The sequence below is a fragment of the Mustela nivalis genome (assembly GCF_964662115.1).
Source record: "Mustela nivalis genome assembly, chromosome: 1".
Lineage (NCBI taxonomy): Eukaryota > Metazoa > Chordata > Mammalia > Carnivora > Mustelidae > Mustela > Mustela nivalis.
In genome coordinates this window covers 201173243-201192536 of record NC_139020.1, presented here as the reverse complement: position 1 = coordinate 201192536, position 19294 = coordinate 201173243, and the positions used below count along the sequence as shown (strand labels likewise).

Sequence of the window (19294 nt, the reverse complement as noted above, 5' to 3'; positions counted from 1 at the left end):
GTTGTGGGCATTCTTAAAGGCGGGAGATTGGGGGGCAGAGAGGGTTGGAGGGAAACCTGAAAGAGGTTTCGACTGGGCCACTCTAACCCCATGGCCTAGGGTGGGGTTCTGGGGCCCAGGGCAGCAGCCACCAGAACCCCAGTCTCTGACCCTCCCCTCAACGCAGATGACCCTTAAGTCTTCCCTGGAGATGGAGGGGGCCTGGGGCCAGGAGCGCATGAGCGAGGGGGAGGAGCTTCAGGGCTAGAGGCAGTGGGGCCAGGATCAGGGGCGGATCCAACACCCCAGAAAGAAGATAAACCTGGGACCAAGGAGGGAAGGGGAGGGGCCAGAGTCAGGGTCAGAAACGGGGGAGAGAGGGGCGCCTGGGTGGCTCAGTGGGCTAAAGCCTCTGCCTTAGGCTCAGGTCATGGTCTCAGGGGTCCTGGGATGGAGCCCCACATCGGGCTCTCTGCTCGGCAGGGAGCCTGCTTCACCCCCCCACCCCTGCCTGCCTCTCTGCCTATTTGTGATCTTTATCTGTCAAATAAATAAATAAATAAATCTATCTTAAAAAAGAAAGAAAGAAAGAAATCGGGGAGAGGAGGTCTCTGAGAAGGGTGGGTCAGTGAGGGGCCAGGTCTAGGTGGACAGAGACCCAAGTGCCTGCTGGGTCCCTAACTCTGCCCTGGCCCAGGAGAGATCAAGAAATTGAACCAGAAGCTGCGGGAAACTTCGACCCAGGACCAACATGGGGTGCCTGAAGTCAGAGACCTTCCCTACACACAGAACCCAGCTCACCTCACCTCTCAGCCCTCCCACGACTTCCCCATCCACCAGGCAGTCATAAGGTTGAGGCCAGAGAGGGGCAGCCTTGTCTCTAGGGACACAAAGTCTCCTCTCCTCCCCGTGATTTCAGGGCAATTGAGGGGGCCCTGCAACAGCTGGAATTGTCCCATCTCTACCCTGGAAGAGAATGAGGTGCAAGGCAGGACAAGGCCCCCAGCACCTCAGTGGCCCCTCACTAGGCTGGAGCCCCAGGATGCTGGCTCCCCTGAGGAGGAGTCAGTAGGGAGTCAGAGACTCTGAGGGGTCACACCGCCTGGGAAGAACGGCTGTGAGAGGGTGGACTGGGAGCAGAAGAAAGTCTCAGGGAGCAGAGAGCAGTTAGCCAGGTGCTCAGTACAAAGAAAGGAGGGCGCTCAGGCAGGCGCTCAGTGCAAAGGCCCTGCGGTGGGAAGGCGTTTTGGGAGGGGTAGTGAGGAGATTGGAGAAGGGAGAGAGAATGTCAAAAATGGACCTTGTTGGGCCTGGGGGGATAAGATGGAGGGGGAATTGGATTCTGAGAGGGAAGGGAAACTCGGCTGAGTAAGTAAATAGGCCTGGATCCGATTCACGTTGTAAGATCGCCCTCTGGCGGCCCCATGGAGAAGGGGCCGAGAGATGGGAGGAGTCCCCCCTCAAGTTCATTCTGGCACTCACAGCCAGGCGGATCTTGGTCAGACCAGCGGCCTCCTGTGTTCCTGTCTCAGTGGCCCCTTTAATGAAATGCGGACAAGATAGCCCAGACCTTCCGAGAGCGCCTCTTACGTGGACATCGTCCTCAGTGCTTTGCGCCGATGTGTCCTCAGGATTCCTACGGAGCCCTGCTTTCTATTCCCGCTTCACAGACACGCATTGCGAGAAGAGACAAGTTGAGTAATAACACAGTAATAGTTCCTTGCGCTGAGCCCGCCTTTACGTGGATCCGCCCTTGGACAGCACAGCCCCAAGGTGAGCGGGAGTCTCATGTCCTTGAGAGAGGCTGGTCTCCAGGCCCCCAGCTCTGGGCCTTCTGCAGGGTCTGCGGGCCACGGCGACCCCTGGTGGTAGATGATGGGACACAGCAGCGGGACTTCTGCCACCCCCACCCTCATCTCCTTCCTCTCCTGGCTGTGGCCTCCATTTCCCTCTCTGTATGGGTCCCCTCTTAGGTAAAACCCCTGATCATGCATGCACCGCCAAGCCCCCAGGTTGGTGGGAGGACAACGAGCGGGACTGGCTGAGAATAGTGGTCAGAGTTTCAAGGGCTCCAACTCCTGTCTCTATACCATCCTCTTTGGAAATTTGTATTTTTTAAATTTAATTTTTAATTAACATATAATGTATTATTTGTTTCAGGGTACAGGTCTGTGATTCAACAGTCTTACATAATACACAGCGCTCACCACAACACACGCCCTCCCCAGTGTCCATCCCCCAGCCACCCCCCCCCCCCCCCCAGCAAACTTCAGTTGTTTCCAGGGATTGAGTCTCTTATGGTTTGTCTCCCTCTCTGGTTCGTCTTGTTTCATTTTTCTCTCTCTTCCCCTGTGATCCTCTGCTTTGTTTCTCAAATTCCACATATCAGGGAGATTATATGATAATTGTCTTTCTCTGATTGACTTATTTCACTAAGCATAATACCATCTAGTTCCATCCACATCATTGCAAATGGCAAGATTTCTTTTTTGATGGCTGCATAGTATTCCGTTGTAGGTATATACCACATCTTCTTTATCCATTCATCTGTGGATGGACATCTGGGCTCTTCCCATAGTTTGGCTATTGTGGACATTGCTGCCATAAACATTGGGGTGCACAAGCCCCTTTGGATCACTACATTTGTATCTTTGGGATAAACCCCCAGTAGTGCAATTGCTCGGTATAGGATAACTCTATTTTCAACGTTTTGAGGAACCTCTCTACTTTTTCCAGAGTGGCTGCACCAGCTTGCATTCCCATGGAATTTTTTTTTTAAAGATTTTTATTTATTTATTTGACAGAGAGATCACAAGTAAGCAGAGAGGCAAGCAGAGAGAGAGAAAGGGAAGCAGGCTCCCTGTTGAGCAAGAGCCTGACTCGGGGCTCGATCCCAGGACCTGAGATCATGACCTGAGCCGAAGGCAGAGGCCTTAACCCACTGAGACACCCAGGCGCCCCCCCGTGGAATTTTTAAAATGCAAACTGCTGGGGTGGCTCAGTTGTTCAGCAGCTGCCTTCGGCTCAGGTCATGATCCCAGGGTCCTGGGATTGAGCCCTGCATTGGGCTCCCTGCTCAGTGGGAAGCCTGCCTCTCCTTCTCCTACTCCCCCTACTTGTGTTCCCTCTCTCCCTGTGTCTCTCTCCGTCAAATAAATAAATCTTTAAAATAAAATGCAAACTGCCCAAGGGTATAAGGAGAAACAAGAGACTGCCTTCCGTGCCAGCCCCCAGTCCCCTGATTCCTTCCCTAGAGGCCACAGCTCTGACTTGTGTCTCCTTCCACAAGTTTGGATAAAAGTCTCCCCATTTCAAAAATGTACACAAACAGCCACTCTCCCTACTCTTAACACTAAGGCACCAGGGAGGAAAAGACACTCCTGTCTTTTTAACAGTTTTATAGTATTCCACTGCATGACTGGAGAACCATTCATTGATTTAAACAGTCTTCAACTGACAATTATTTTCAATATTTCAGTTACAAAAGACATAAGAATGCATTCATTTTGTGTTTCTCATATACATACATTTGTATACTTGTAGACATGTAGCTGTAGAAAATTCTTAGAAGAGAAATTGATGAGGAAAATGGTGTGTGCATTTTTAATATTCATATTCTAGAAAATTGCCCTCTTGAGCAGCTGCTGGATGAGCAGTCCCAGGGGTACTGCCTTCAGGATCACAGGCCCGGCTCTGCCAGTATCTGACAGGGGCCCACGGAGTCAGGTCAGGAAGCCTCTGGGCCCCAACATCCCCACCTGTTGCATGGAGGCGCCATCAGCGCCCATGGCCTTGCATGGCCAGTTCAGGGGTACAGAGTGCTTCCTCTGTACTCTTTTAAGATTTGTGGCTTGAGGGGTGCCTGGGTGGCTCAGTGGGTTAAGCCGCTGCCTTAGGCTCAGGTCATGATCTCAGAGTCCTGGGATCGAGCCCCGCATCGGGCTCTCTGCTCAGCAGGGAGCCTGCTTCCTCCTCTCTGTCTGCCTGCCTCTCTGCCTGCTTGTGATCTCTCTCTGTCAAATAAATAAAATCTTTAAAAAAAAATATTTGTGGCTCGATTATTGTTGTGTGGCCACATTTTAAAAAGATTGATTGATTGATTGAAGAGAGCATGAGCTGGGGGGCAGAGGGAGAGAAACTCAAGCCAACCTTGTGCTGAGCAGGGAGCCTGATGCGAGGTTCGATCTCAGGATCCTGAGATCAAGACCTGAGCCGAGAACACCCCAGTCGGAGGCTCAACTGACTGCACCACTCAGGCGCCCCTAGGTGTTTTTTGCATAGCGCAATAGGAAATGTTAATAGACTGCGACTTTATGTGCAGAATTTGAGTTAAGGTATTCCTTCAAATTAAAAATCCCCCAGAAGGGCATCTGGGTGGCTCAGTGGGTTAAGTCTCTGCCTTCGGCTCAGGTCATGATCTCAGGGTCCTGGGATCGAGTCCCACATCGGGCTCTCTGCTCAGAAGGGAGCCTGCTCCCCTCCCCTTCTCTGCCTACTTGTGCTCTTTCTCTCTGTGTCAAATAAACAAAATCAAAAAAAAAAAAAAAAAAAAGCGCCCCCAGAAGACCCAGCTCCAGGCCTGCGGCCCAGAGAAGCACGAATTCTCACGGTGGCCACTAGAGGGCGTCCGTGAGCGGAGGCCGAGTCGCGGGAAGGCCGCCGCGAAGTCGGGGACGTGCCAGTCACAGCTTGTCTATTTCCCTCGGGAGCGCCGGGTCTCGCTGTCTTCTACCCAGGCACCCTCCACCTCTCCGTTGCCCAGACGTATCCCACCGCCAAGACCTCCCCCGTGCTCGCTGCGCCGGATTCCCTCCCACATGGCACTGCCCCCGGCTATCTGCTGGGAATCTCCTCTGCACCGGAGCTCCTATCTGCTGGGAATCTCCTCTGCACCGGAGCTCCGTACTCCGTGTCTGAGTCTCTCTGGAAGCCGTGGGGAGTCCCATCGCCCCACTGAACGCTCGCAGCTCCGCCTACCGCCACTTCTCCCTGCTAACAGAGCTCCTGCTCCTGAAATCTAGCCTCTGTCTTCCGTGACACCCTCTCTTGGTGTTTGCCCAATATTCTGGCCTCTCAGGACTCCCACATTTCTCTCTGGGGAACACAACTAATACATCCAGTTGTGTGGCAGACACCCCAACCCTGACGGTCCAGAGCTGAGCCATCTTCCCTGCATGGCATCCTACCTCTTCTCCCTGCGGCTCCGGCCACCCCACTCCCATTCAACAGCAAGTGAGACGTGTCTGCCTGCATTTGCCCCCCACCCCCACCGTGACCACTGGACCCGCTGACCACCTCCCCCCTTAGGTCGGATCTCTGCTCAACAGCTGGGAGGCCCCGAGTACCCGAGGTGCCCACCGTACTGACTGGCACCTCTCACCCCTCCCACCTGTGTGGGCACCTGGAGCAGTCCCAGCCTCCCCGCCCTGCATTCTGCACGCTCCCCGGCTCACCCCCCTAAGATCTCGCCTCAGAGCTCCCTTCTCTGGTGGGCTATTGTCATAAAACGCAATGAAGCCCTGACACACGCCACAATGTGATGAACCTCGCAAACATGACGGCGAGAGAAGTCAGCCACAACAAAACGCCACAGAGTGCATGATTCCACTGATAGGAAACATTCAGAACAGGCAAGTCCAGAGACACAGAAAGGATACTGGTGCTTGCCAAGGGCTGGGGGAAGGGGGTGGGGAGGGACTGCTCATAGGAATGGGGTATCCAGTGTGGGGAAGGAAACGTTCTGGAACTAGAGAGGGGTGAGGATTTCACAAACACACTGCCAATGTAATCCATGGCACCGGATTCTTCACTTAAAATGGCTAAAATGGCAAATATTATGTTACATATATTTTACCACAATTTTTAAAAAGGGGAGGGGCACCTGGGTGGCTCAGTGGGTTAAGCATCTGCCTTTGGCTTAGGTCATGGTCCCAGAGTCCTGGGATTGAGGCCAAGTTGGGCTTCCTGCTCAGCAGGGAGTCTGCTTATCCCTCTGCCCCTCCGTATCCACTTTTTTTTTTTTTAAAGATTTTATTTATTTATTTGACAGAGAAAAATCACAGTAGGCAGAGAGGCAGGCAGAGAGAGGGAAGCAGGCTCCCCGCTGAGCAGGAAGCCCGAAGCGGGACTCGATCCCAGGACCCTGAGATCATGACCTGAGCAGAAGGCAGCAGCTTAACCCACTGAGCCACCCAGGCGCCCCGTATCCACTTTTTCCTCTCAGGAAGGAAGGAAGGGAGGAAAGAAAGAAAGAAAGAAGAAAGAAAGAGAGAAAGAAAGAAAGATGAAGGGAGGGAGGGAAGAGGAAAGAAAAAAAAGGAAGAGAGGAGAAAAGGAGGAAAAAAAAGAAAAGGGAAAAAGGCCCCTTCTCCTAGAGACTGACCCTGAGCCCACCCGCAGACTTCTAGTCATGTTTATTCTCTCTTTCTCTCTGGAATGTAATTTCACTGGAGCAGGGCCCTGGTCTGTCAGTGGGGCTGCAGGGAGCCAGGAGGCAGGCGAGCTGGACCTGAACACCAGCACCTCGGGCAGGGGAGGGCGTCAGCTGCCACCTTCTAGCCACAAATGATAGAAAACCCCAGTCAAGCTTTGTGAGGGGGAATGCCCACAGCAGGCAGCGCAGGGCTGGTCCCCAGCTGGCACCGGAGCGGACCCAGCCAGGGGCAGAGACACCGAGCCGAGTGGTGTTGTGGGCGCGCAGCCGCAAAATGGGAACCAGCTAAATGTTCAGCGCCGAGGCCGAGGGCCTCCTGCCTTGGTGCTTCCCTCACTGGAAGAAAATCCTGGCCAGGATGTCAACGGAGAATGGTAGAACTTATATTAACAGGCAAAAGTACAAACCCAATCCCCAGCAAAGTTCGGAGTGCACAGCAGACGGAAATCGAGAGCATACGGAATGAGATGACAGAAGAGAGCGGGGAAGGCAGCGTCTCGGGAGCCGCTGTGCGGAGGGACCCAGGAGCTGACAGAACCACGACACCAACACCGCGCCGCTCGGAACAAATCTGGGGTGAACAATATCGACGTGAAAATAAGTCCGAAATTTTAATGAGAGAATTTGTGACAAGTCCTAGAAGAAACAATTCACAGTCTTAGCATAAAATTACTATTAAAAAACCAAAGTGAATTGAGAAAATGAGCAGCATCTCAGCCCATTTCAGATCCCAGGCGGCAAGCAAAGGATGGCGCCCGTCGCCTGCTGCAGTTCTGGGTTTTTGAGGTAATCAGCGGCACGGGCAGTAAAGACTCGAGTGCTCGTGAACCACGGCCGGCCACCCGGTCCCCAAAACTTAATTAGATGCATCTGAGTTGACGCTGCTGAGGTCTCCAGCAGGCGAAGTGGTGGACGCTGGGGGGACGGCTCCCTGCCAGCCACCCCGGGCCTGGAAAGACAGAGACTGAGCATCAGAAGGCCACAGATGGCCCGTCCCGCCCCCACACCCCCGAGAAGAACCCAGAAGAGGAAGCAGGAGCCAGCAGAGGGACTGAGGGGCCCTGCTGGGTCACAGTTGGCCTTGCCACCTGAGCCCTGAGGTGGACGTGCTTCCCCAGCGGGAAGGGGCCTCCACACCCGCCGGGGCTTCGGTCAAGGACTGATTTGGCACTGTGGCACAGCCGAGGCTTCCACATGTTCTGAGGGGAAACAAACCCAACCTGGCCTGGAGCCGCTGACTGTCCCTGAGCCATAGAGGCCAGAGGCAGTGAGCCGGAAGGGCAGAGGAACCCAGCCGGACACTGGTCTGGCTGGGCAGCCTGAAGGGTAGCAGCCACCCCGGCACGGGGCTCTGTCTGCAGTGCAGGGACAGGAGCGGGTACACCTGGCCTTGGGATGTCTGTCCACAGGACATGCCCCCCCCCGCCGCAATGGAAAACACCACTGAAAAGGGCTCTCCGCAGGCAGTCTGCTCCATGGAGAGGCCTGTTTGCAGCCCATGAGGGCAGGGCCACTCTTCTTCCCAATACTCACTCCAGTGGGGGTGGCTTCCACCGGAGCCAAATGCTCCCAGGTGTGCAGATGTCACACCTTCCAAGTGACCCTGAGGGCTCACTCGGTCTCTCCTGAGTCAGCAGGCGACCACATGAGTTCCTCCTCCCCTTCCTCTCTCTAGCATTTTCCCTTAACAGGCTGAGCCCTCCGGCTGGTGCCCTCTACCTCATCTGACCCCACCAGGCCAAGACCCTGCCCTTCGGCCCTCCCGCCTAAGCTCTCTCCTCGCCACGTGTCCCCTTGCGCGGTCACGGCATGGGTGCTTTAGATGCCAATGTCAGGTGAACGGATGGACAGACTGCTGGCTTCCTGAGGGAGCTGCCTCATCCCATGACATCTGGGAGCAGCTGGGATGCACACTGGCCTCAGGGGGACGTCCTGCCCTCATGGACACCCACAGTGCTACGTTCCGGGAAGAGGCCATGAGTGGTGAAGAGAGGGGTACACCCGCAGGACTGAGGGCTAACAGGCTAGTGCCCAGCCAAAGGGCAGCCCAGATGTTCCTCAGGTCACAGGCTGGAGGCAATAGCTTCTGGCTGGGCAGCTTTACCCCTCGGGTTCGGCTCTCTCTTTTTTTTTTTTTTTTTTTTTTAAGATTTTATTTATTTATTTGACAGAGAGAAATTACAAGTACACTGAGAGGCAGGCAGAGAGAGAGAGAGAGAGAAGGAAGCAGGCTCCCTGCTGAGCAGAGAGCCCTCGGCTCTCTTGAAAGAGCATCTGTGCCCCTCCAGAACCGGCGGGGTGTCCACACCAGAACAAGGACATTCCCACTTACTCTGTGGGATGGACAGGACCCTGCATCACACCCGAGGCACGGAGCCCCAGGAAAGCACAGAGCAAGATGAGGCTGGGCGCCCTGGTGGTGCCAGAGCTCCCTGCTCCCCCCAGGGGCTCATGGTGGGCTGTGGGGTTACCATGGTGATGGGACAGTTCTCCCCTGCACCAGGCCAAATGGCACCAGGGGGTGTCCATTCCCTGCATCAACCAGGGGCTGCAGGTAAATCAGTGGGGGGTCAGCTGACACTGGAGGGTACACTCATGTGAAGGGAAAGGTATGCTAAGGCCTGGCCAGATGCCACACAGCCATGCACCCGCACGGACACATCACAGCTGTGCCTGTGCGGCCTCTTCAGAAGCCCTGGCGACAGCCAGCGGGATGCTGGGAAGGCTGGCAAGGCCAAGGCACTGACGTGGTAGAGAGTATGAGCCTAGTAGGGCTCCGCGTTCCAATGGCTAGGGCCTCGGATGCCTGTCCCCTTCCACACCCCAGGGTACAGAGAGATGCCCACTGGGAGGGAGGGCTCGTTCCCAACAGCCACAAGCAACAGCCCTTGCCTCGTGCGCACCACTTGAGAGTTTCTGAGTCCTGGGATTGGAAGTGAAGGGCACAGGTCTTTGCAAAGTGGGCGCAACAGAACCGTGCCCCTGAGGCTGTTCTGCCAACCTGATGTCATCAGGACAAGGGACCAAGCACCCAGTGGGCCTTTCCTCATTGCTGGGACCTCTGAGGGAGCCTTATGGACGCTGAGAGTTGGCTGGCAAGATGGCCCGTTCCCAGGACCCACCACCCATCTGGGCTTTGCATCTCTGCCCCAACACTGAGTCATGGACCCCAAGGGCATCCTCGGATTGTGCCGAGACTCACCTGGGACTGTAAGCCGCCTCCCGCAGGGGCGGGGCGGAGAGAGGTCAGGGTCTGCAGGGTGATAAGTGCATCCCCAGCACTGGTCAGCGGGAAGGGACCAGAGGAACCTAGAAGGGATGTGAGGTGTCAGGACAAGTGTTCCAGCCCAAAAGTTACAGAGGCTCCTCAGGTGGGATCTACCAGCCTGTCAGCCAGGAATGTGGCTCCCATTGGCCTCAGCTCCAGAGAGAAGGTCTCCCCCAGCCCCTTCCTGTGCAGCTCAGTGGGCGTGACCATCCACAAAGGACAGTCCTTGGGCTGGTCCTCACTCACCCGAGCTGGGTGTTGATGGGCAGCTAGCCTGGCTCCCCAGACCCCCGACTTTGGTGGTGTCGACTGCCATTTTAGTCGTATAAATGGTAGCCTCTTCTTGAAACTTCCCCATATTCTTTTTATATCGGATTCTTTTGTTGCCGAACCAGTTGGAGACCTATGGACACAGAAAGAAAGACGTCGCTGGAAAAGCTGAACCAGTATGAGAAAACGTGAACATATGGTGGGTTCTCTCTGAGGTGCCCATGCTCCCACGGCCAGGAGGAATGTCTCTGAGGTGGCAACATGCAGCCTCAGGGCCGGGTGAGGGGCTGGGACCAAGAAGCTGGTGCGAACTGAACCAGGGGCCCAGGGAAATGGCTACAGTGGAGGGAGGTCACCCTGAGCTGGCCTGTCCCACCAGGTGCTGCTGGAATGGGGTTGGGAAGGAGCTGGAAGGAAACAGCACGTCTGACACATGGAGAGCCGAGCATCCACTCCCTGCAGGGCCAGGAACAGACTGAATTCTGGATTGTTCTTTGGGGAAAGTGAGAGCCAGGGAGCCACCCAACCCCATTCCTGGGAATTCAGTCTAAGGAAAGACCCCGTTGGATCCACAACTTCTCAGAGGATGGCTAACCGACACGGCAGTGGGGAGGAACTGAGCGCTGAGATGAGACCCATCCAGTCGTCGCAGCAGCTGGGGACAGCCACGGTCACAGGCATCCTACAAGCCAGTGGGCTCTGCAGGTGCAGGAGCCCCAGGGCCGAGCAGGCCGAACCTAGCTGACTCCAAACCTGCACCGGGACCAGGCCAGGACTCCTCCCCGGGGACATTCTCTGCCGTGGGGCTGTCCTGAGCACTGTGGGGTGCTGAGCAGCACCCCTGGCCTCTACCCACCAGATGCCAGCAGCAACCCCCCTACCCGAGGGTTGTGACAATGAACATTCCCCCGGGGGCAGAATCAGTGAGCCTCTGGGCCAGCACCTTTCTGTGAAGACCAGCATGACTGGAAACACTTAGATACCCCAAAGTAAGGCCTGGGGCCCTTCAGTGAAGTATGTGTGGTTTAATGAACAGAAATCAACAGTGGCAGGGTTTCAATAACCTTTTCTCTTTTAAAAATGTATTTCTTTAATGTCCCTACCCAAGCACTCCATGTTATCCTCTCCGTGTTAGCCATGAAAGGGAAAAGTCCTGTGCACACTCCCTGCCCTTCACTGTGTCTCCGCCCCCGCCTGCCCCCGGGGTAGCCAGAGCAGCACTTGGTTCCGTCCACCTACAAGAAATGTGCTGGAACGTCTTTGTGGAACTGAGTTTGCAGAGGAACGGCAGCAGGCCGTTTTCCATGTTAACTCAACTGGCATTTTCGGGGGGGCAGAGAGCAAGCCGCCTGTGTGGGCAAGGTGAGAAGGCAGGCCCTGTTCTGGGCAGATCGGGGGCCTGGGGGATTGAGGGGAGCTGGTCCTGGGCCAGCATCTGCCGTCTCCATGGGGAGCACCCCAATACAGCACCTCAAGCAGGTACGGGCATCGCCTGGGCTCTCAGATATCCTCTCAGATTTGTTGGCAACTGACCTTCTCCTCGGATGAAGTCTGGACCCAACACCCATCTGCTTTCCAGAGGTGCTGGAGCCTGAACCGAATCAGGCTGCTCTTCAGACAGCTGCACAAGGTGGCAATCAAGCTGCCGCGCCTCATGCTTCTTGGGGGTCTTGAAGCCCCAGAGGTGCGCCGGCCTTGGTGCCAAGAATGCCAGAGCAGTGCCAGGGTGAAGGAAGTCAAATGTGACTGGGACACCGGCGAGGTCCTGCTGCCTGGGCGCCCCTGCAGGCCTCCTATTATGAAATTGCAGCTGGACTTGGCCGGGGCCAGGACAGAGAGTTCTGGCTAAGGGCACAGGCTCTGGAGGTCGCCAAACTGGGCTGAAAACTCAGCGCCCTCAAGCGCACAGCGTGGTGATGATCAGTGAGCTATCATTCACACAGTCAGCCCCCACCAGACCAGACGTGGGGGGTGGGCAGGAGAGGGGGGTTGGGGTATGCCCTGATCCTGCCTCCTGAGCTGCCTGTACTCGCCATTCCCACTTTAAAACCTTCTGAGATGTTTTTTGGGTTTTCCCCTCAGCTTCCCCTCGCTTGGCTCCAGGGCCAGACCACCAGGGCCTCTCAAGGCTGTCCAGGTCTTATCTCCAGTCTGTACCCCCGCTCCCCACATGGAGCCAGATGTAGCCCGGTATCGCACCACCCTGGCCACGTGTCTGGACTGCCGGAGAAAGAACCCAGCACGCATGCACCCTAACTTCTCCCAGCACAGCGGAACTGGCCCTCCAGTTTGAGAGCTGGGCTATCATGTGAAGTCCTCGTTTTGCTCCAAGTTGTTCTTCCTCTCCTGCGCTGACACACGCTCAGCTCCCTTCCACACAGCACGACATCCTTGTGACACAAGCGTGGTACTGGGTCCCAAGGGCCACACTCTCCACTCCACTGGTGCCGCCCTCAGGGACCTCGCACTCTGCCCGCATGCTCTGCACGATTAATGAGCTTCCCTGGGTGTCCTCACCAGACATGACCTTCTCCCCCTCCTAGGTGCAGGGAGGCCCATCACCTGGGAGACTGTGATGCCGCCCTTCCTGGCCAGCTCTTCTTTGGCTTCTTCACTGGGGTAAGGGTTGCTCAGATGGGAGTAAAAATACTCATTCAGCACTTCCGTGGCCTGCTTGCTGAAGTTCCTCCGCTTGCGCCTGCAAAGACCCATCTGCTCAGCCTTAGCCAGTGCACACCCTGGCCTCTAGGGACGCCCCTGTGTCTCCGTTGTGATTTCCTAGAGGTCAGGACTTTCTTTTTTTTAAAATTTCATTTATTTGAGAGAGAGAGAGAGCACATGAGCACAGGGAGGGGCAGAGGGAGAGAGAGAGAGAAGCAGACTTCCCGATGAGCAATGTGGCGCTTGATCCCAGGAGCCTGAGATCATGACCTGAGCCAAAGGCAGATGCTGAACCCACTGAGCCACCCAGGGACCCCAAGGTCAGCACTTCTGATCACCTTCCAAGAGGCTGTATAAGGGCTGCACCCCTGGCCACAGCCAGAGCCCCGGGACAAGTTGGGAGACCCCCAGAACTTAAACCCAAGTCAGCTGCAATTCAGTTCTTCTTAAGAGCCAACCCTGGGGACATGGGCAGCATGTAGGGCCTGACCTGGCATCGAGGAACCGTGAACGCAGGGTCATCACAGCCTCACAGGTGCTCTGCTTCAGCTGCATCTGGATGGCATTGAACTTGCCGTGGATGACACCGACCATGCGCTCAATCTCCTTGGGCAAGACAGGCCTCATCCTGCTCTGCTCCTGGAGGAGGTTGGTGACGTGCGTGGTGAACTCACGGCAGGCCTGGGGTGGGGACACATGTGCCAGCCTATGACTACCCAGCAAGCTGGCTAGGGGCTCCACGCAGGACCAGCCACCTGCCACCCCTTGCAGCTCCCACACAGGCTGGCTACTGAGAAGCAAAGGGTTTCCAACAAAATCGGCCACCTCTGCCGTGAGACCAAGTGCATCTACTCCCTGGTCTGTGCCACAAAAGAAAGGTGGTTAGCGGTCCACGTTTTGCTTTGACAAATGCGCGTTCACATGACAGAAACTCTTCCATGCAGAAAGATCACCTGTTCATATTTCTCTAGCTCAGAGTGGTAAATCTGTCGGATCTGGGACAGCTTGGCCCTGTAGTCAGAGTGCTCAAGGCTATTGTCATTTGGACAGCCACCTGGTGTTGCTGTGCTCGCCGCTGCCGCCGATCCTCCTCTTCCTCGCCTCTCCGGCCTGGATACACCCTCGGCCAGCAGCATGTTATCCAACCTCATGAGCTGAGCACTGGGGGGACCTTCCTCCTGAACACCATGGATGCTTAACACTAGAGAGGAGAGATGGGACCGAATCAGTGTCCGCTGTCTGAGCGAACAACCACAACAGATTATTAGCGCTGGCATCATATCCGAACCCCTGAGGGGAAAGAAAGGCTTCCTTTAATCCATTTAGAGACACTGAGTTACCTACTTTGACAGTGGTCCAGGTGCCACACAGGAGGGCAGTCCAGGGAGCACACACAGGCCACTGTTCAGCGTAGCCGTGTGGGCAGAACTTACAGTCCACAGCTGGGCACCCAGGGGAGGGCTGGGCGGGGCAGGTTTGGGGTGGCACCCGAAGCCCTAAACCATGCATCCAGAAGGGAGGGGAGGGCACATTTCCAGATGCTCACACAAGCACAGGTGTGGACATGAAGGTGAACGGCAAGCTGGTGTCTGTGCAGGGCTGTGTTGTTGTGCATCTGTTGTGACAATGTATGTCGTGGAGGGGGAACCTGTTGCTATAAAGTCAGAGAGGAGGGGCACCTGGGAGGCTCAGTCGGCTAAGTGTCTGCCTTTAGTTCAGGTCATGATCTCGGAGTCCCAGGATGAAGCCCCACATTGGGCTCCCTGCTGAGCGGGGAGTCTGTTTTTCCCCCTGACCCTCCCTATTCCCATGCGCGTGCTCTCTTTCTCTCTCTCTCTAATAAATAAATAAATAAATAAATAAAATCTTAAAAAAAAAAAAAAAAAAGTCAGAAAGAAAAAGCTTGATCCAGAGAGTACCAGAAAAGATGAACTAATCCACTTAGAGATTTAAAACAGAGAAACGATGGGGCGCTTGGGTGGCTCAGTCTTTAAGCAGCTGCCTTTAGCTGAGGTCATGATCTCAGGGTCCTGGGATCCAGCATGGCATCGGGCTCTCTGCTCAGCCAGAAGCCTGCTTCTTCCTCTCCCATTCCCCCTGCTTGTGTTCTTTCTCTCTCTCTGTCTCTCTCTCTCTTTCTTTCTCTCTGTGTCAAATAAATGAATAAAATCTTTTTAAAAAAAGAAGAGAAACAGGACATTTGGCCCTAAAACTTGGGAGGCTGGGCCTCAGCTGGGCTGAGAGGGGGGACCTGCTGGGGGCAGGGGCGGCAATGGGGAGAGTGCCCCTGTCCAGGGGGACACAGGGCGGCTGCAGGGCAGCCCGAGGGAGAGTCCCCAGGATCCCTGACCACGGGATATGGGTATGACAGAAAGAGGCCGGGGCAACTCCCAGGTTCAAGTGGGCAACACCATGGGTGGCACCACATTCTCCCAAGCACAGTGGGCTGAGCGGCAGGAAAGGCTGCCCCGGCCTGACACAGCCGGAGTCCCTGACCGGGCCAATCACAGATGCGAGGTAGCTGTTTACTGGGAGATGGGGATGGACGCACCAGTTTGGGTGGGAGACGGATATTCATGTGTCATCTGCATGTGGTGTGTTTGGGACATCTGTATGTAGCCACCTGTGCCTGCAGGTATAGGGGACAGGCAAAGGAGACAGTGAAAGAATGATCAGGTGGGTCCAGAAGAACCAGAAGGAGTCACAGGGGTGAAGCGTGGGCTTAGCCATTAGGAGACTGCCGTTAACCTCTGTAAAGGCAGCTGCAGGGTCTGTCGGAGTAGAAAGTGACTTCTAGTGACTTCTGTCACTAGAAAGCTCCAGGGGACCAGGGAGCCAGGCAGTGCAGGGAGGGGAAGGCGGCTACAGGGGCTGCAGAGCGAGGCTCAGGTCTGAGGGCGGACTTGCAGGAGCTGAATTTTGTTTGCTTTATCAGTGACAGAAGTGTCTGTGGCTATAGAGAAAGATATAGGTGGACAGTCACTGGGGAAAGGGGTGACCCTGAGGGGAGGGAGGCAGGGGATGGGGAAGGTGATCATGTCCATCTAGTTCTGACCTCTCAGAAAAACAAAGTTTGAAGTGTTTTCTTGGGAACAGGCTCCTTTAATAGTCTTGGCTACTAATGGACTTAAATGCACAAATAAAAAAGAAGTGGAGCCCTAGCAGAGATATTTAGGTATTGCTTGTCCCTTTCCTGTTCCCTGCATAAAGGATTGGCCTTTCTGTCACAAATTTACCTGTGAAAACTGAAGGATCTCAAAAGCTATCTTTGTAGGGATTTTCCTCATGTGTGGGGAGACTCAGTCCTGCTGGGTCACAGGGAGGCACTTTCTGAAAGAGCTGAGGGAGAGAGTCATCCTCCATCAGTTCCCCACAATCTCTTACAACCTTATGTGATCCTCAAAGACACGGGAAGTGAATCTTAGTTCCTGTGCGCAACCAGGATGGGGCTCCCAGGGCTGCACATAGTCCCCATCCTCGCATATGCCAGCTCAGCTAAGCGGCTGGGGGCTTCTGGATGGGCCCTAAGTCGGCTCTCGTGTTAACCTGCACCACCTGGTCTTGGTACAGGCCCCGGCCCCCCTAATCTCTCTTCACCCAGAGTAGATAATGGACGCCCTCCTGCTCAGGTCCTTCTGTTTTCAAATCCTACTGATTCTACCTCCTCAATCAATTCACCATCCGTCCTCTCCCTTAATGCCATTCCTGGGTCCTGCTGAGCTCACCCCTCCCCTGCCCTCCATGATCCTGGAGGAAATCCCTCTCTGCCCCATTCATCATGCACACCTGCAAGCTGACTACCTTCCAACACTGTGTGCATCATTCCAGTCCTGTTCAAAGACTTCAACAACTTCCTGGCACCCTCAGCTAAAGCCTAGAGTCTGACACCTGGCACTCAGGGACTTGCCTGACATCCTTCCAAACTCACTGTCGTGAAATTTCCCTCTGCTGGGCCGTGTACATGGCCCTTTGACAGCACAGCAGACACTCTGCTCCTGTATCAGGCTTATTCTGCAGCTGTCCCCTGAGTGCCTATGGTCCAGGAGGAGGATCAGGAGCGGGCCAAGAGCGGCACACACGACCCAGTTGCTTCCCAGAGGGTCTCCAGCATGCTCTGATGTCCAGGGGCAGAGAGGTTACCGCCTCACCTTCCATCATGGCTTCAGTTGAATTAGGGAAAGGAATGGTGAGGGTTGGAACACGGGGCTCAGCGAAGGCATGTGTGTACACGCAGAGGTGTGGGTGCACACGAGGGTAAGTGTGTCTGTGTGTGCCACCTGTGTGTGTGCATAACTCTGGGCTGCTGCAGGGCATGGGGCAGTCTTGTGTTTTTTTATCTAAGAGCAGGCATCTAGGAGCCTATCATGAGCAGAGTATAACGCCCAGCGCTGAAGATTTTTAGAAATACACCAAACAAACAAACAAAAAACAACCACGGGACTTGCCTTTCACAAATGAAAATTCTCAAATCACAGAGAATACCCAAGCCTTTCCTCATCAATGTCTACAGGCATGTACTGGTGCAGCCTATCTTGGAGGTGAGTTTTGAAATGCTGATTAACCATGAAAAAGTACATATCCTTTGATATCCAAATTATTGTTCTGAGAATCTGCCCTACAGGAACAATGACGCCGACAGAGGCCATATTTACAGGATGCACACTACCTGTACTGATTTTGAAAAACTGAAGGCAACCCCCTTGGGACCCCTCTCACTCTAGAGAGCTTTTTTCCTCTTCCTTTCTGTTCTTGCCTTCACTTCATAAACTTCCATTTCACTTCAAAACACAAAAACCAAAAATATGAAACCATGCAGATGTCCACAAATAAGGAGACAATATGCCTGTCGTACCCCGGGCCCTGTGGTGTTAGCCAGGCAAAGGCCTTGGGGAGCTGTTATGAAAAGCAATCACGCCCTACAAGCTTTCCTACTTTACGACTAGGCATTTTTGCAAATGTATATACATGAGTAAAAGCAAAACTTAAAAAAAAAAAAAAAAGTGACCCCATGCTTTGGTCCCCACCAGTTATAGCTGGGGACATGGCTGCAAAGAGCACACGTCTGGATGTCACTTGACCTGCTTGCAAAGTGCGCTTTACCCTCCGCCAACGCCCTGCAGCACAGCTCAGTCTCCTCCCTCAGCACCAAGCCCCTGTCCTCCCAGGCACTGTAACTGGCCCAATTATGGTCATTAGATACTCATTACCGCCAATTACAACAAGCTCATTTCCGGTAGGCTGTTCCAGAGCATCTCAGATGTGCTCCTCGGCACCTTCAGGGGCCCTCAAGTGGTGACTGGGAGGCCTTGGGGACCAGGAGCTCAGCTCAGGGACACTGTCTGCTCGAGGCACTTAGAGGAGGAGGTAGGATCTCAAATAAAGCACCCCCCCACCCACACCCCGGGCCAACTGCCAGAGTTCCTTCTGTTCCCAGCTTACTGAAAGTGATAAAAAGCCTGGTGAATCAAACAATGAAAGGAAATTGTGAATATCAACACATTACGTTTGTTTTTCAAAGAGATAATATGGAACTCTCAGGGACTGAACTGTGTCCCCCTAGTTCACCCACTGCAGCCCTAACTCCAATGTGACTGTATCTGGAGACAAGTCGGGAGGAGGTGATTAAGACAGAACGAGCTTGTCAGGCTGGGGCCCTCATCCTGGGACTGTGGCCTTCCAAGGAGAGGAAGAGAGCCTTCCCATTCCCCCAAGCTCGGTGTGACGGCAAGGCAAGAAGGTGGCTGTCAGCAAGGCTGGAAGTGGCTCTCACTAGGAACCAAATCACCAGGCACCTTGATCTTGGACTTCTAGCCTTTAGAACTAGAAGAAAATAAATGTTTATTGTTTAGGAACCCCCAAGCAGATTAAGACGGGAACATGATTGTTGCTTTTATTTTTCTCTCCTTAACAGAACGAAGACATGGCTACTGGGGGCGAGGGAAGGCTCAGAGGGGAAGCCTCCTTCACGCTGACTCCCCCCATCCTGCTTGCCTATCCTTTCGCCCATTCAAGAGTGCTCTTGCTTGGCAGTAAGACCATGTTCCAGCTTCATCCCGTGTGCAGGTGGGAGGCTGGGCAGAGCCGTCTCTGGGGCCCACACTCACATGGGAGGAAGTCCAATCCATGAGTTGAGCCGCAGAGACCTCAGATGCCCCTAACCGGCCTGACCACGTGGCTGTGAATGTGTCACTCTGCGGGCTGCAGCTCCTACCTGAGAACGGAGGTGCCCTGAGCGCCTGACGGGATGGGATGGTGCAGTGACCGCACTGGGTCGCCCCAGAGGCACTGTTCCTGCCAAGCTGTAGTGTCAGGAGACCACCAGGGTGCAGGACTTAGCAAAACACTGACCTCCCTTCCTCCCTGCTGGCCTCAATGGGCAGGGCCCTAGACCCTCAGAAGCCTGCCCCCCTCACCCACACAGTGAGGTCTCCAGCACACGCTGCCCGGATGGATGAAGCTGAGACAACCCAGAATGGAAGGACACACTGAACCCAACTGACAGGCACCCCCCAAACTGCTTTCTGACAACAGAAAGTCCAAGCCTGCTGCTGGGACCTCCAGGTTAGGGGTCTAGAGACCCAGAGTCTTGAGAACATGCTGAGCACCCAGAGTCACCCTCATGCGGTCATACCACCTCCCATATCCATCTGCCCCCAGCACCGGTCTGAAGTGGCAGTACCAGT

At 54.7% G+C, this 19294-nt stretch overlaps 1 protein-coding gene across 4 annotated transcripts in view; it reads right to left on the bottom strand.

Moving 5' to 3' along the window:
- Positions 1-7000: 7000 nt before the first annotated feature.
- PBX4 (PBX homeobox 4) overlaps positions 7001-19294 on the bottom strand; it is a 42041-nt gene continuing 29747 nt past the window's right edge. For all 4 annotated transcript variants that reach the window (XM_082705963.1, XM_082705960.1, XM_082705961.1 and 1 more), the window contains exons 3-8: positions 13565-13812; positions 13102-13292; positions 12513-12648; positions 9927-10083; positions 9615-9721; positions 7001-7361 (exon numbers count right to left, since the gene is read on the bottom strand). In XM_082705963.1, coding sequence (XP_082562089.1) covers positions 7269-7361; positions 9615-9721; positions 9927-10083; positions 12513-12648; positions 13102-13292; positions 13565-13812 — 932 coding nt within the window. In that variant the 3' untranslated portion in view covers positions 7001-7268. The remainder of the gene's footprint in view (positions 7362-9614; positions 9722-9926; positions 10084-12512; positions 12649-13101; positions 13293-13564; positions 13813-19294) is intronic.